The sequence below is a fragment of the Podarcis erhardii genome, assembly GCF_964252035.2.
Source record: "Podarcis erhardii genome assembly, chromosome: 10".
NCBI lineage: Eukaryota > Metazoa > Chordata > Lepidosauria > Squamata > Lacertidae > Podarcis > Podarcis erhardii.
The window spans coordinates 4361531-4377855 of NC_138500.1; the positions used below are offsets into that span (position 1 = coordinate 4361531).

Sequence of the window (16325 nt, forward strand, 5' to 3'; positions counted from 1 at the left end):
GTTTTTTAATTTTGCGACTGCACCTTTGGAATGTGGTTTCACAAGATAAGGTACTACAAAGAAATAATAGGCACCTTCTCCATACACCTGGAGACGTCAAATCAACCTTGGAGGTCCAGCAATCCCAGTTGACATGCTCTGCAATGGTGCAAATGAATGATGCGACGGCTGGCCTAACCCCTCAGAAGCCAGTAATAAATTGCTAAATAGAATCATAGAATTGTAGAGTCGAAAGGTACCCCAAGGGTCATCCAGTCCAACCCCCTGCAACGCAGGAATCTCGACACGCAGTCCCCCATCCAATTGGAAACCATACCGGACCCTGCTTAGTGTTGCAAATGTGCTAGCGGTTTTTGACTGCACCGTGTAATTCAGGTGAGTAGCCAGAGAAATGCACAGAGCACAATTCAAAGTGTTGGTGCTGGCCTTTAAAGCCCTAAACGGCCTCGGCCCAGTATACCTGAAGGATCATCTCTACCCCCATCGTTCAGCCTGGACACTGAGGTCCAGCTCCGAGGGCCCTCTGGCGGTTCCCTTCCTGCGGGAAGCGAGGTTACAGGGAACCAGGCAGAGGGCCTTCTCGGTAGTGGCATCTGCCCTGTGCAACGCCCTCCCATCAGATGTTAAGGAGATAAACAAATATCCGACTTTTAGAAGACATCTGAAGGTGGCCTTGTTTGGGGAAATTTTTAAATATTTGATGTTTTATTGTGTTTTTAATATTCGGTTGCAAGCCACAGAATGGACATGGCAAATGGGCACTAGGACCAGGTGTGCAGCCTGGGAGTCATTTTGGACTCACAGCTGTCCATGGAGGCGCAGGTTAATTCTGTGTCCAGGGCAGCTGTCTGCCAGCTCCATCTGGTACGCAGGATGAGACCCTCCCTGCCTGCACACTGTCTTGCCAGAGTGGTGCATGCTCTGGTTATCTCTCGCTTGGACTACTGCAATACGCTCTATGTGGGGCTACCTTTGAAGGTGACCCGGAAACTGCAACTAATCCAGAATGCAGCAGCTAGACTGGTGACTGGGAGCGGCTGCCAAGACCATATAACACGGGTCCTAAGAGATATGCATTGGCTCCCAATATGTTTCCGAGCACAATTCAGAGTGTTGGTGCTGACCTTTAAAGCCTTTAAACGGCCTCGGCCCAGTATACCTGAAGGATCATCTCCACCCCCATCGTTCTGCCCGGACACTGAGGTCCAACTCCAAGGGCCTTCTGGCGGTTCCCTCACTGCGAGAAGCCAAGTTGCAGGGAACCAGGCAGAGGGCCTTCTTGGTGGTGGCTCCCGCCCTGTGGAACGCTCTCCCTCCAGATGTCAAAGAGAAGAACAACTACCTGACATTTAGAAGACATATGAAGGCAGCCCTCTTTAGAGAAGCTTTTAATGTTTAATAGACTATTGTATTTTAGTGTTCTGTTGGAAGCCACCCAGAGTGGCTGGGGAGGCCCAGCCAGATGGGCAGGGTATAAATAATAAATTATTATTATTATTATCTTCCCACGCCAAACAAACACACCATGCACCGAAAGTGCATTTCCCCCCGCAAAGGATCCTGGGAAGCCTAGTTTCTAGGGTGCCGTGAAACGTAGTTCTGAGTCGGGCGTCCGCAACTACAGTTCCCATGATTCTTTGCAGTTGTTTGGGGGGGAGGAAAGGGAGCCACGCCGTTCAAATGAGAGCTACGCCCAGAACCCACTGCAGGCCACGCCCCCCAGCAGCACGCTAGCGGCCCATTGGTCGGCCAGAAGGACACGGCTGCTCTTGGGGGTCCCTGATTGGCCGGCTGCTTGGTATAAGATCCCAGGGGACAGGCCTGGCTGAGCCCATTTTGGCTCTGACCTCTGAGGGCTCCACTTCTCCCTTGTTAGGGTTTCTGCATGTGGGGATTGGGCCAGGAAGAACTGGGGGGGACCTGCTCAGCTCCACACAAGGGGAAGGCACCCCCAGTGGGGCAGGCAGCCCCCAAGCATCTCCTTGGGCTGGTGGTACGTAAAATGGGGCAGGCGGAGGGATGGCTGGAACTCTTTTGCTCGGTCCTGGGTTCAAATGGCGCACCCTGCTCCATTCATCTCTATTTCTTAGCAAAAACTAAAAAAGCTTGGGTTTTTTTGTTCCCCCATTCCCAAAAGAAATACAGTTAAGATAAATGTTTGTCTGCTTGTTTCTTTTTATATAAATATTTTGTAATGTAATGTTTTTTCTTTTATGTTTGCTATAAATTTGGAAAAATAATAAATTTTTGGGGGGGGGAATAAAGAAACAGGAACAGGAGGGGTTTTCCTGTTTGCTAAATTTAGCCGCCTGCCTGCACCTCCATCGCTTTTATTGCATTTAAATCCCACCAGCTAGCTCTAATTGAATTTTTGAATTTTATAGTTATTCATGTTTTAATACTGTATTTTATGCTGCTTTTATAATTAAGAGTTTTAAAGTGTTTTAGATTTGTTGTTAGCACCCTGAGCCCTGTTTTTGAACCCGGAAGGGCGGGGTATAAATAAAAATTTATTATTATTATTATTATTATTATTATTATTATTATTATTTTCCTCCCGGAATCTCAAGGTGGCCTAGGCAGTACTCCCTCTCTCCGAGTTATGCCTATGACGACCCTGTGAGGTGGGTTAGACAGAGAAATGGGTGACCCTCTGTGCACCCGTAACCATTGTAGGAGGGTGCGGGGTTGCAGAGGGAGGCTTAATTCATCAAAGGAGTATAGCATCTAGATCAAGGGAAGTAATAGTGCCACTGTATTCTGCTCTGGTCAGACCTCACCTGGAGTACTGTGTCCAGTTCTGGGCACCACAGTTCAAGAAGGACACTGACAAACTGGAACGTGTCCAGAGGAGGGCAACCAAAATGGTCAAAGGCCTGGAAACGATGCCTTATGAGGAACGGCTAAGGGAGCTGGGCATGTTTAGCCTGGAGAAGAGGAGGTTAAGGGGTGATATGATAGCCATGTTCAAATATATAAAAGGATGTCACATAGAGGAGGGAGAAAGGTTGTTTTCTGCTGCTCCAGAGAAGCGGACACGGAGCAATGGTTCCAAACTACAAGAAAGAAGATTCCACCTAAACATTAGGAAGAACTTCCTGACAGTAAGAGCTGTTTGACAGTGGAATTTGCTGCCCAGGAGTGTGGTGGAGTCTCCTTCTTTGGAGGTCTTTAAGCAGAGGCTTGACAACCATATGTCAGGAGTGCTCTGATGGTGTTTCCTGCTTGGCAGGGGGTTGGACTCGATGGCCCTTGTGGTCTCGTCCAACTCTATGATTCTATGATTCTATGAAAGGTCGTTAAATCGATTTGGATGAATTTATCGTTGTTATTGAACCAGATTTGCACGCCGCTGCGTCGTCAGAAGACCTCGGAGCGGTTTACAAAAAACACACCCTGCTTTCCTTTGCTCCCATTTTGCTTTAGCAGATTAGCCTTTCAAAACGGATCATAATACTGTAATGGGTTCGAGTCCTACCCTCCGGAGCAGGAGAAAACAAGCTTTTTCCACGTGAAAGCCCTGAAGATATTGGAAGATGGCTCCCATATCTCATCTTAGTCTCTGCTTCTCCAGGCTAAACACCCCCGACTCCTTCAACCGTTCCTCATCAGGCTCGGTTTCCAGATCCTTCACCATCTTGGCCACGAGTAGTGAAATATACTCTGAGTCGAGTGTGGGTTTCATACTCTTTATTCAGCTCATAGTAGTGAGGAATGCAGTTTCCCCAAAATGTCTGCTTTATATACAGTGGTGCCTCGCAAGACAAAATTAATCCGTTCCGCGAGTCTCTTCGTCTAGCGGTTTTTTCGTCTTGCGAAGCAAGCCCATTGACGGCTTAGCAGATTAGCGCTATTAGCGGCTTTTAGTGGTTTTTAGCGGCTTATCGGCTTAGAGAAAGGGGGGGGAACCCGCAGGAACTCGCAAGACATTTTCGTCTTGCAAAGCAAGCCCATAGGAAATTTGTTTTGCGAAGCGACTCCAAAACGGAAAACCCTTTCATCTAGCGGGTTTTCCGTCTTGCGAGGCATTCGTCTTGCGGGGCACCACTGTACATTATTTACACAATGGGCCCCATGTGATTGGCTAATTCCGGGATTCTCCTGTCGGCCAATCAGGTTGCGGATTCACTTCCATCTGGAGCTGGATTGGGTGGCTCCTGCAGACCAATCAGACTGCTGCATTCTGGATTTTGGAGCCTGTTCAACTCAGTACATAACAAGTAGGCAACCTAAGGCCCCGGGGGCCGGATCCGGCCCAATCGCCTTCTCAATCCGGCCCCTGGACAGTCCGGGAATCAGCGTGTTTTTACATGAGAAGAATGTGTCCTTTTATTTAAAATGCATCTCTGGGTTATTTGTGGGGTATAGGAATTCGTTCATTTTTATTTTTTTCCAAAGTATAGTGCGCCCCCCCACAAGGTCTGAGGGACAGTGGACCGGCCCCCTGCTGAAAAAGTTTGCTGATCTTGGCCTTGCACAACTTCCAGCTTGTGAATATCCTTCTAAAATTGTGGTGCTCAGAAGTGGACACAGGACTAGTGATTTTACATTGCGCAGGCCATTACCGTATTTTTCGCTCTATAAGACGCACCAGACCACAAGACGCACCTAGTTTTTGGAGAAGGAAAACAAGAAAAAAAAATTCTGAATCTCAGAAGCCAGAACAGCAAGAGGGATCGCTGCGCAGTGAAAGCAGTAATCCCTCTTGCTGTTCTGGCTTCTGGGATAGCTGCGCAGCCTGCATTTGCTCCATAAGACGCACACACATTTCCCCTTACTTTTTAGGAGGGGAAAAGTGAGTCTTACAGAGCAAAAAATACGGTAATAGTTTTATAATTTAAATTACATACGGGCCTGCTGATATTATCTACTTACATTTGCTGGCCATTTTTATTCAGCCAGGCAATTGCCCATCCTGTCACCATCGGTCCTCAGCAGAACCCGTTCTCCGCCTAGTCCCCCTTTTTAATTTTATTTTCAATTAAACGAGGCTTGCGGCGAGACGTGATATTTCCTCTGCAGTTTTCAAAATTGTAGACGTTTGAAAACGTTTCTAGGTTTGAGCTGAAATGTTTTGTGATGTTAAAACAAGGAGCTACTTTACATATAATGAGGTGAAATGTTAAAAGAAGGGGAAAAGTGGTTATAGAAATGCTAAGAATTTATTAAAAGATGTTTGGAAGTCAGAAAGAGGGAGGCAAGGAAGTCGATGCTCTGTTTGAGCAATCCTTAAGGTGATAGATTTAGGTAATAAAATGTGATTAAATATGGAAAACTCAATTTAGAATTATCTGAAAATAATAATAATAACAATATTTTCTCTGCAGTTTTCTTGTGCCCCTGCTCTGTCCTCCGTTCCCCAGACTAAATAGCCTTGTTTCTAATGTATTTTAATATTTGGTTGGAAGCCGCCCAGAGTGGCTGGGGAAACCCAGCCAGATGGGTGGGGTATAAATAATAAATTATTATTATTATTATTATTATTATTATTATTATTGCTGTTGCTTTTCTTATTGTTCCCTTTGTGAATGATGCCATGGCCTTTGGCTAGCGCAATAAAGTTTATGATGATGGTGGTGATGATGAATGGACATATGGCAAAAATGCTGCTGTCACATAATTCCTGTGGAGCCGGGGTTAGACTAGATGACCGCTGGGTCCCCCTCCCGAACTCTAAAATTCTGCATGGTGGGATCCGAGCTTCCCTCACCTGCTCTTTAACCATGTCCAGCATCGTCCCCAGCCCGTCCACCAGCTCCTCCAGCCGCCGTATCCTCTCCTCTGCGCTGGCTGCGCTGGATCTCGCTGGTCCCGGCGGCGGGAAGTCGGACTCGCTGGGCTCCCGCTGGTAGTGGTGGATGTCCGTCAAGGCCAGTGGCTCAAGGGGCGGCAGAGAGTCCAGCTCAGGCAGGTGCTCGTCTGGTAGGTCCATATAGCGCTCCTCAGCTGTGGTGTAGGATAGAGGGAGGAGGTCTGGCTCTGCGGGTCAGCGAAAGGGAGAGAAAAGGAGGCAACCGGAATGGTCAAAGGGGTGGAGGGACAGATGGATCTATTGCTTCTGCAAGGGTAACATTTGGTACTGGGGCCAGTGACCAGGACCATGTGAATTAAATTAAACTGAAAACTGTGCTTTGAGTCCTCAGGATAACAATGTGTAATAGAAAAAGAAGTATGAAATTAGGCTAAAGGTGTGTGAAAGAAAGTAATAGAAGTGGAAAGAAATTGCAATTGAGTAGATTGGAAGTCTAACACAAAGGTGGGGTGAGGAGTGAGGGATGGTGATGGGAAAAAGAAATTATTTGTGGGATTGAGTGTAAGTATGTTTGAACACTTTTAAGGATTGTATGAAATGTATGTTTGTATGCTTGTATTTCTGTAATATATGTGTATTAATGATGAACTATTTTAACAATAAAAACTTTTTAAAAAAATAAAAAATAAACAGGCTTGTTTCTAGTGTATTTTAATATTCTGTTGGAAGCCGCCCAGAGTGGCTGGGGAAACCCAGCCAGATGGGCGGGATATAAATAATAAATTATTATTATTATTATTTCTCTTGGTGCCAGCGGTTCGTGCCATCATGTCCTTGAACTGCCTGCCCCGGAAATGGTCCCTGGCGCTGGGACCAGTCTGCTTGTTTCTTTTCCTGGGGGTGGCCCTCTTGCTGCTGCATAGAGCAAGGTAAGTTTCCAAGGATTAAATAATTAGATAATTTATCACGGTCAAAGACCAGCTCGCATAACATAACACCATAAAAACAGCGTTCATAAGGGTAAAATATACAATCGGAGCAGATTGCAGCAATAGCTCTTGAGTTAAAATTGAGTGTGCAGCCTGGGAGTCATTTTGGACCCACAGCTGTCCATGGAGGCGCAGGTCAGTTCTGTGTCCAGGGCGGCTGTCTGCCAGCTCCATCTGGTGCACAGGATGAGACCCTCCCTGCCTGCGCACTGTCTTGCCAGAGTGGTGCATGCTCTGGTTATCTCCCGCTTGGACTACTGCAATGTGCTCTTTGTGGGGCTATCTTTGAAGGTGACCCGGAAACTACAACTAATCCAGAATGCGGCAGCTAGACTGGGGACTGGGAGCGGCCGCTGAGACCACATAACACGTGTCTTGAAAGATGTGCATTGGCTCCCAGTACGTTTCCGAGCACAATTCAAAGTGTTGGTGCTGACCTTGAAAGCCCTAAACGGCCTCGGTCCAGTAGACCTGAAGGAGCGTCTCCACCCCCATCGTTCTGCCCGGACACTGAGGTCCAGCTCCAAGGGCCTTCTGGCGGTTCCCTCATTGAGAAAAGGAAAGCTACAGGGAACCAGGCAGAGGGCCTTCTTGGTAGTGGCACCCGCCCTGTGCAACACCCTCCCATCGGGTGTCAAAGAGATAAACAACTACCTGACATTCAGAAGACATCTGAAAGCAGCCCTGTTCAGGGAAATTTTTAATGTGTGACATTTTAGTGTATTTTTGTTCTTTGTTGGAAGCCGCCCAGAGTGGCTGGGGAAACCCAGCCAGATGGGCCGGGTACAAATAATAAATTATTATTATTTCTGCCTGCGGCTTCCTTTTCCAGAGAATGGGCTCAAATACAAGAGCAGAAGGAATGCCAGGAACTGATTTGGCTGCTGGAATCTAAGAACCTCTTCTTCGGAAAGTGAGTATTGACACAGGTCAGTGGCCAGTGCTAGAGGTCACATTGACTCGGGGGCTTCTTCCGGCTTGTGACCCAAAATCCACCTCCGCTACCATCACTTTTCTGGTCCCATCTCAAATTCCTGCCCGCGGCTCCCAAAACTTCACCGCCTCTCTACCTTCTCTCCATCTAAGCCTTCACCAAGCCGGCGCCCCCCATACTACAATTCCCAGCATTACATATCTTTAGGGGCCAGGTGAAATTGTTCATTTTCAACCAGACCTTGGGCTGATTAACATCTTATTCCCCTTTTATATGTGTTTGGGGGAGGGGGCTTATTGGTTTGTTTTTGTTTTTATCATGTAATATCCATAGAGAGATGATAGATTAGATAGATAGATAGATGATAGATAGATAGATGATAGAGATAGAGATAGAGATAGATGATAGATAGATAGATAGATAGATAGATAGATAGATAGATAGATGATAGATAGATAGATAGATAGATAGATAGATAGATAGTTATAGACAGACAGACAGATGATAGGAGATAGATGATAGATAGGTGATAGATGATAGATAGGTGATAGATAGATAGATGATAGATAGATAGATAGATAGATAGATAGATAGATAGATAGATGATAGATAAATAGTAGATAGATAGTAGATAGATAGATGATAGATGATATGATATGATATGATATGATATGATATGATATGATATGATAGATATAGATGATAGATAGATAGATAGATAGATAGATAGATAGATAGATAGATAGATATAGTAGATAGATGATAGATAGATAGATAGATAGATAGATAGATGATAGATGATATAGGTAGATAGATATAGATAGATAGATAGATAGATAGATAGATAGATGATAGATAGATAGATAGATAGATAGATAGATAGATGATAGATAGATAGAGATAGATAGATGATAGATAGATAGATAGATAGATAGATAGATAGATAGATAGATAGATAGATATAGTAGATAGATGATAGATAGATATGACCGATAGATAGATAGATGATAGATAGATATGACCGATAAATAGATAGATGATAGATAGATAGATAGATAGATAGATAGATAGATAGATAGATAGATATAGATAGATAGATAGATAGATAGATAGATAGATAGATAGATGATAGATAGATAGTAGATTGATGATAGATATGACAGATAGTAGATAGATGATAGATAGATATGATTGATAAATAGATAGATAGATGATAGATTAGATGATAGAGATAGAGGATAGATAGATAGATGATAGATAGATAGATAGATAGATAGATAGATAGATAGATAGATAGATAGTAGATAGATATGATAGATAGATTTAGATGATAGATAGATAGATAGATAGATAGATAGATAGATAGATAGATAGATAGGTGATAGAATGCTGTGAACTGCCCCAAGGTTTACAGATAAAGGGCAACATGCTCATTTAATAAATAAATGAACAAACAACAAAACAAAACAAAATACAAGTTCCAGTCTCTACCTTCCACACATTCGCCTACCTGCGGTTTATTTGCCCTCGTTTCATTTCATGTCTGTTTGCGTTTGGCTGTGATGTGCAAATGTGCATTGTCTGTGCATATTGCCATCCGATCCTGTCTGGTAGCACTGTATTTTGCAGCCATCTTGCATAACCTTTTCGAAAAATATTATTATCATTAGTAGTAGTAGTATTAATTTTATTAAACAAGCACACCCACCAGGTACCAGGTGCAATTCCACACAGCCCTGACCAGAAAGCGAAGTCCTGCTGCGTGAGAGCCTTTGATCTTCTTCTCTCTTTCTCTCCCGGTGGCAGCTTCCAGTACCGCAAGACGTCCAGGAATCAGAAAAGGATCCGTGCCGTCAAGAAGTGGGATATCTGGACTGAGGACAAGAATATCTTGGAACATGTGCTGCTCATGGAGGAATGCCAGTGGGACCCGGATGCGGCAGTTGTGGCCCAGTACAGGTAAAAATACCCTTCCTACTCACCTGATCAGCAAGATGCCCTTGGAGGCGACAGGTGAGGGTGTGTGCGGACCACCTGCCATTGCCGGCGTATCCCTAACCTGCCTTCCCTTCCCTTTGCAGGGCAGAACTGGGGCACTGTTGCAACGCTTCCTCCTTGCTCATCCTGACCAAGGAAAACACCCCTCTGGGATCAAACATCGTCTTTGGGAAGGATGGACCAAAAGTGCCCGTGACACCTGAGCTGGTGGACCTGCTCCCTGAGGTGCTGGGAAGACTGTTGTTGTTGTTGTGGTTGTGGTTGTTGTTGTATACCTGAAGGAGCGTCCCCACCCCCACCGTTCTGCCCAGACGCTGAGGTCCCTCCCTGCGAGAAGCCAAGTTACAGGGAATCAGGCAGAGGGCCTTCTCAGTGGTGGCACCTGCCCTGTGGAACTCCCTCCCACCAGATGTCAAAGAGAAAAACAACGACCAGACTTTTAGAAGACATCTGAAGGCAGCCCTGTTTAGGGAAGCTTTTAATGTTTGATGCATTACTGTATTTTAACATTTGGTTGAAAGCTGCCCAGAGTGGCTGGGGAAGCCCAGCCAGATGGGCGGGGTATAAATAAATTATTATTATTATTATTATTATTATTATTATTATTATTATTATTACCACTACTACAGTGGTACCCTGGTTCTCAAACGCCTTGGTACTCAAACAACTTGGAATGCAAACACTGCAAACCTGGAAGCAAGTGTTCTGGTTTGTGAACTTTTTTTGGAAGTTGGACGTTCTCCGTTTTGAACGCCACACTTCTGTTTTGAGTGTTACGCCGAGGTTTTTGCTATTTATTTTGCGTTTTTGCGGCTCTTTGTGTCTGTTTGACTGCGTGGAACCCAGTTCCACAACTGACTGATTGATCGATAGTGTGACTGCAGTACACTGTTTATTGCTTTCATTTTATGGATCAATGGTCTCGTTAGATCGTAAAATCCTTGTTAAATGGCTGTTTTAAGGGTTGTTTTTAAAAGTCTGGAAGGGATTAATCCGTTTTGCATTACTTTCTATGGGAAAGCACACCTTGGTTTCGGAATGCTTTGGTTTTGGAACAGACTTCCGGAACGGATTAAGTTTGAGAACCAAGGGACCACTGTATTATTATAATTCCCTTCCTTGGCAAGGAGCTCAAAATGGCTTCAGAATTGCTCTTCCGTACTATTTCAGACACATGGTTCTTATATTTAGATGTGTGTGCATTTATGAATATTTCTTCTATATTTGAGACCTTAGAATTCTTATAACATACCCTTGGGGTCTCCCAGGGTGGAATCAGCCTTTGGTCAAGCTGCCCTCCCCCCCAACCCCCGGCGGACACAGGGGTGCCCAGGGCCACACTCCTGCGTACAAAACCCAGCGTTTCTTTCGCACGTCGATTCTGAAAACGTTTTAAGACACAGATGTTTCGAAATCTCTCCCTTTCCCCTCGAAACCTCCAGACATCCACCTTCTCGGAAGTTCAGTACGAGCATTGCGCCGTGGTGGGCAATGGCGGGATCCTGCAGAGAAGCCGCTGCGGGAAAGAGATCGACCAGGCAGACTTCGTAATCAGGTAACTCTTCTTTGAGAGTGATTCAGAGCCCTTGAGGTAGGGGGAATGTTCCTTACTACACTTGGGAACACCCTGCCGATTGAGATCAGGCCAAGGGCCTTTGCTGTAGTACCCTTTGGGCCAAAATATTGTTTAGGCCAGCCTACCAGGGTGTTTTGGGACGTGGGTGGCTCTGTGGGTTAAACCACAGAGCCTAGGACTTGCCGATCAGAAGGTCGGCGGTTCGAATCCCCGTGGCCGACTCTGGGGTTGTGGCGCTCATCTCGCTTTATTGGCCGAGGGAGCCGGCGTACAGCTTCCGGGTCATGTGGCCAGCAGGACTAAGCTGCTTCTGCCTATTTATCTACTTGCACTTTGCCGTGCTTTCGAACTGCTAGGTTGGTAGGAGCTGAGATCGAGCAACAGGAGCTCGCCCCGTCGTGGGGATTCGAACCACCGACCTTCTGATTGGCAAGTCCTAGGCTCTGTGGTTTAACCCACAGCGCCACCCGCATCCCTCCTTGATATGTTACGATGCCATCTTGGGAACACCCCTGGAACGTAAGGCACTATTCTGGAAAATGATGCAAAAATAACGTTCAACCTGCTGCTAAGATAAGGTTACCAGATTTTTTTCAATAAATCCAGGGGGCGCTTTTCAACTTCAGTAGAAATAATAGGATTTTGTCAGGGGAACTGATTTGTAAATCCCGGGACTGTCCCCGGGAAATGGGGACGGCTGGTAACCTTATACTAAGATTATAACAGCTAAATATCGGGAAGGTGGAACAGCGTATCTCCTACATTTTATGAAATAAATAAATAGGAGAGTGTTTATCTGAGAGCTGACGCAGACTTTGATTTCCTCTTCCATTTCACCCTCTCCTCTTGCAATCTAGGTTCAGTTTGCCTCCAGCCAGGAATTCCTCGGAAGATGTGGGGTCCAAGACGAGTCTGGTGGCCTTGAACCTCAGCAGCCTGGACTCTAAGTAAGAGGAGTGGGGGGCCGGAGGGGGGGTGGCATGCCGAGACGTCTTGTCCATTTGGGGAGCAGGTGCAGTTGGCGACGCTGAGCAGCTGCCTCACTCCAAATTAGGTCCAAACTGATACTGGCCTGCTCTCCCAAGAGCGACACTGAGCTCAGTGTAGCTCACCAGAAAAGCAAAGCATTTAAAAATCAGCAAAATGTTAAAAAAAAACAACCAACACACAACAGCATATGAATAGCGCAAAACCAAGCAGCTCAAGAAACAGCTAATGCTGTTCAATACAAGCTCATGATTTAATTATTTAAAAAGGGCCTTGTGCATAAATGATGGCCGAAAAAGGGCTTCTGTGCACCAGCGAAAGGGGTCTCAGCACATCAGAAGAGCCATTTTATTTATCAGGGCCATGTTGGACTCAGTGGCATAGCAAGGTCAGGTGGTACCTGGTGTGGAAACGGCCTTGGTCCAGTATACCTGAAGGAGCGTCTCCACCCCCATCATTCTGCCCGGACGCTGAGATCCAGCACCGAGGGCCTTCTGGCGGTTCCCTCCCTGTGAGAAGTGAGGTTACAGGGAACCAGGCAGAGGGCCTTCTCAGTGGTGGCGCCTGCCCTGTGGAATGCCCTCCCACCAGATGTCAAGGAAATAAACAAATATCTTGACTTTTTGAAGACATCTGAAGGCAGCCCTGTTTAGGGAAGTTTTTAACGTTTGATGTATTTATCATGTTTTTAATATTCTGTTGGGAGCCAGCCAGAGTGGCTGGGGAAATCCAGCCAGATGGGAGAGGTATAAATAAATTATTATTATTATTATTATTACTATTACAGTGGTACCTCGGGTTAAGAACTTAATTCGTTCTGGAGGTCCGTTCTTAACCTGAAACTGTTCTTAACCTGAGGTACCACTTTAGCTAATGGGGCCTCCCACTGCTGGCGTGCGTATTTCTGGGTTAGCGGAGTCTGTAATGTGAAGCGTCTATCACCTGAAGTGTCTGTAACCCAAGGTAAAGGTAAAGAGACCCCCGACCATTAGGTCCAGTCATGGCCGACTCTGGGGTTGCGGCGCTCATCTTGCTTTATTGGCCGAGGGAGCCGGCGTACAGCTTCTGGGTCATGTGGCCAGCATGACTAAGCCGCTTCTGGCGAACCAGAGCAGCTCACGGAAACACCGTTCACCTTCCCTCCGGAGCGGTACCTATTTATCTCCTTGCACTTTGAGGTGCTTTTGAACTGCTAGGTTGGCAGGAGCAGGGACCGAGCAACGGGAGCTCACCCCGTCACAGGGATTCGAACCGCCAACCTTCTGATCGGCAAGTCCTAGGCTCTGTGGTTTAACCCACAGCGCCACCCGTGTCCCTCCATAACCCGAGGTACCACTGTATTATTATTTTGTATCCCCACACATGTGTTACTTGTTTTCTGAAGGCAGCTTCCTTCTCCTTTCCTCCACCCACAGGTACCAGGGCTCCCAGCGGAAGCGTCTTGCGGATGCCCTGCGCCCCTACCGGGATTCCCTCCTCCTCGTCCTTCCCACCCTCCAAAGCCGCACCAGGAACCCCCCTCTGCACCCGCTGGAGGACCCAGACGTGCTGCAGCGGGCCTCATTCTTGAACCCCCAGTACCTGGACGCCCTGGGGAGCTACTGGAGTCGCGAGGGCTTCCAGCCTGAGTGCCTCTCGCCCAACTTCGCCCTCGTCAGCCTGGCTCTGGAGCTCTGCCAGCGCATCACTCTCTACGGGTTCTGGCCCTTCGCGCACGGCCTGAGCGGCCAGCCCTTCCCGCGCCACACCCAGGTGCGCATCAGGCCCAGTGAGTTCTCCTGCTACCTGAAGATGTACCTGCAGGGCATCCTGAGACTGCGGCTGGGCAAATGTCAGTGAGGAACAGGGAAATCTCTCTCTCTCTCTCTGGGGTAAGGAGGAGGTTGCGTTTCCTCGCAGACTTCAGCTCCGGCGTGGGCAAGCCATTTTGGAGAAGCTTTCGGTGTTGCTGCACTCCATCTCCCATCTTCCACCAGGGATGATGGGAACTGGAGTCCGGTGATACCGTTTGGAGGGACCTCACGGACTTCTAGAGGAGGAACAGGGTTTTTTAGTACTACCAGAGTCTCCTGAAATGTGGGAAAGGGGGTCCTTTCAGAAGGCTAACGTTGTTCCCCTGCTCTTTTTCTGAGAGTAGAGTTCTGTGAACAGCCTGAATGAAGAGTTGGAGGTGGACGTGCGTCCCTGCACCCCAGAAATAAGCGTTGAGCAGTGGACATCTAGGACCCATCCCCATAACTTAGCCCTTCAGTCCAGAGAACCAGCTGGTTGTCAGGGCTTGCAAAGCCCCCTTTCGACCAAGCTGCGTCTTCTTTCCCTGTTCTTGGCCCTCTGCCTTTGCCGCAAGTGGTCAAAATGGTCTCATGGGCCAAATGGGTAGGGGTGGCTAGCTGCGGGGCCACGCAAACGGAGGTTTCCCTGTCCCCGGATAAGGGAGGTCGTTGGTGCATTCCTGAAGGGGACAGTCTCCCAGCCGCAGAAATGGGGGTACAAGGAACCCCCCAAGCTTTTTCTGCAGTGCAAGGGCGTTCAAACCTCAGCCACTTATTCCGGCTGCTCCTAAAGATTTGGAAGCCAGGAAGCAGCTTCAACCACCATCACCGGAAGTGACGATTTCCCCTGGTAGAGTTTCTTGGTTTCGTTGGCGTTTGTTGTGTTTGTGGGATGTCTGCGGCGGAGAGCAGGAACTGGCCATTGCGCTGCCTTCTTCATCTCAGCTCTTTGGGAAACTACTCGGTTAGTTTTGGAGCACATCAAAGCGCATTGCTGGATGCCTGGGCAGAAAGTTGCCCTTGCGAGGGAAGCAGAAAGACACTTTCCAGATTGATAGCGGAGCAATAGGCAGTCTTATCCCCAACCTGCTTTCCTTCCACGCCAATCCTACTTTTACTGTGTTGTTAGTTGTTGTTTTACAACTGAATGCTTTTTCATGTGTTCCGCTGAGGCCGCAGGGCCCAGGTTCATGTCTGTTCAGATCTTCAGAAACAAGTGTAAAGAGAAATCAGAGAGGTTCTGAAATAAAACTTGATACAAGCGCAGCTCTGCTTTCCCCAACAGCAACTCAGCTTGCATAGAACCTAAGTCTTCATTAAACTCCCGAAGCCTCAGCTGGAGTCTGCAAAGGTCTTTGTTCAGCTTCCCCACTAGAGTCAAGAGGGGGACTTATAGAGGAAGTGGCAGGTCAGTCATCTTAAGAAAAAAGCACACCAAGAATTCAGGCCAGTGTAAGTTTCCATAGTGGGAGGGGTCCCTACTCACAATTCAATAGTCGATAGAAACAAAAACTAATCCGTTCAAATGTATGTATTCTAATAAAGATTACAAACTCAAATAGAGATTACAAACTCTAACAGAGATTACAAACTCAAACTCAAAGAGGTATGTATAAGACAATAATTCGTTACAAAGATTTTCTCCTTTTCACTCGACAAGAATGTTGATCCTTATGATTTATCAGCTTGAAGATGGAGACTCAGTTTCAATAATAATAATAATAATAATAATAATAATAATAATAATAATAATAATTTACCGTATTTTTCCCTCTATAACACGCAGATTTTTTCTCCTAAAAAGTAAGGGGAAATGTCTGTGCGTGTTATTGAGTGAATGTGTGGTCCCTGGAGCCGACTGTCCCGAGTGCAGGGGCAAAAATCAGGCAAAAATCATATCGTGCGGAGGAGGGAAAGCTGTAGAGAGGAAGCTGCTGCTTTCCTGCATTCTGCCTCAGGGTCTTACTGCCCACCTTGTTCTGTTTCGGTTGCTGTTTGCTCAAACGGAACAAAGAGCAGGAAATCCCCTCCCCTCCTGGCAAGCAGAGGGGAAAGGAAAGGATAGCATCCTTCCTTCTAATTCCTCTCTGTGCTCCGGTGCTGCTGCTGCTGCATCCAAGGAAGCATTCCAGGCAGCTGGAAAACATGCAGGTGGGGGAGAGAGAGGGGGAGGGCTAGCTTGGGTGGGTGGGTGGGACTTTTGCCTTCCTTTCCTCCCTCCCGTTAAACCCCTCTCCTGCATTCTTAGCCAGCTGCTTCTCCGCACACCCCTCTCGTGCTCCTTGTCCCTTCTATGTTTTTCCTTCCCTCCCCACTT

The 16325-nt window shown here is 46.8% G+C and overlaps 1 protein-coding gene across 1 annotated transcript; it reads left to right on the top strand.

The window, feature by feature from the left end:
- Positions 1-1839: 1839 nt before the first annotated feature.
- On the top strand, positions 1840-15274 carry LOC309351906 (alpha-N-acetylneuraminide alpha-2,8-sialyltransferase-like). The gene is given in 9 exon segments (XM_081880089.1): positions 1840-1952; positions 1955-1993; positions 6567-6681; positions 7574-7654; positions 9482-9634; positions 9757-9898; positions 11116-11228; positions 12107-12196; positions 13652-15274. Coding segments are annotated over 9 exon segments (1224 nt in total). The 5' UTR covers positions 1840-1885; the 3' UTR covers positions 14076-15274.
- The last annotated feature ends 1051 nt before the right edge of the window (positions 15275-16325 follow it).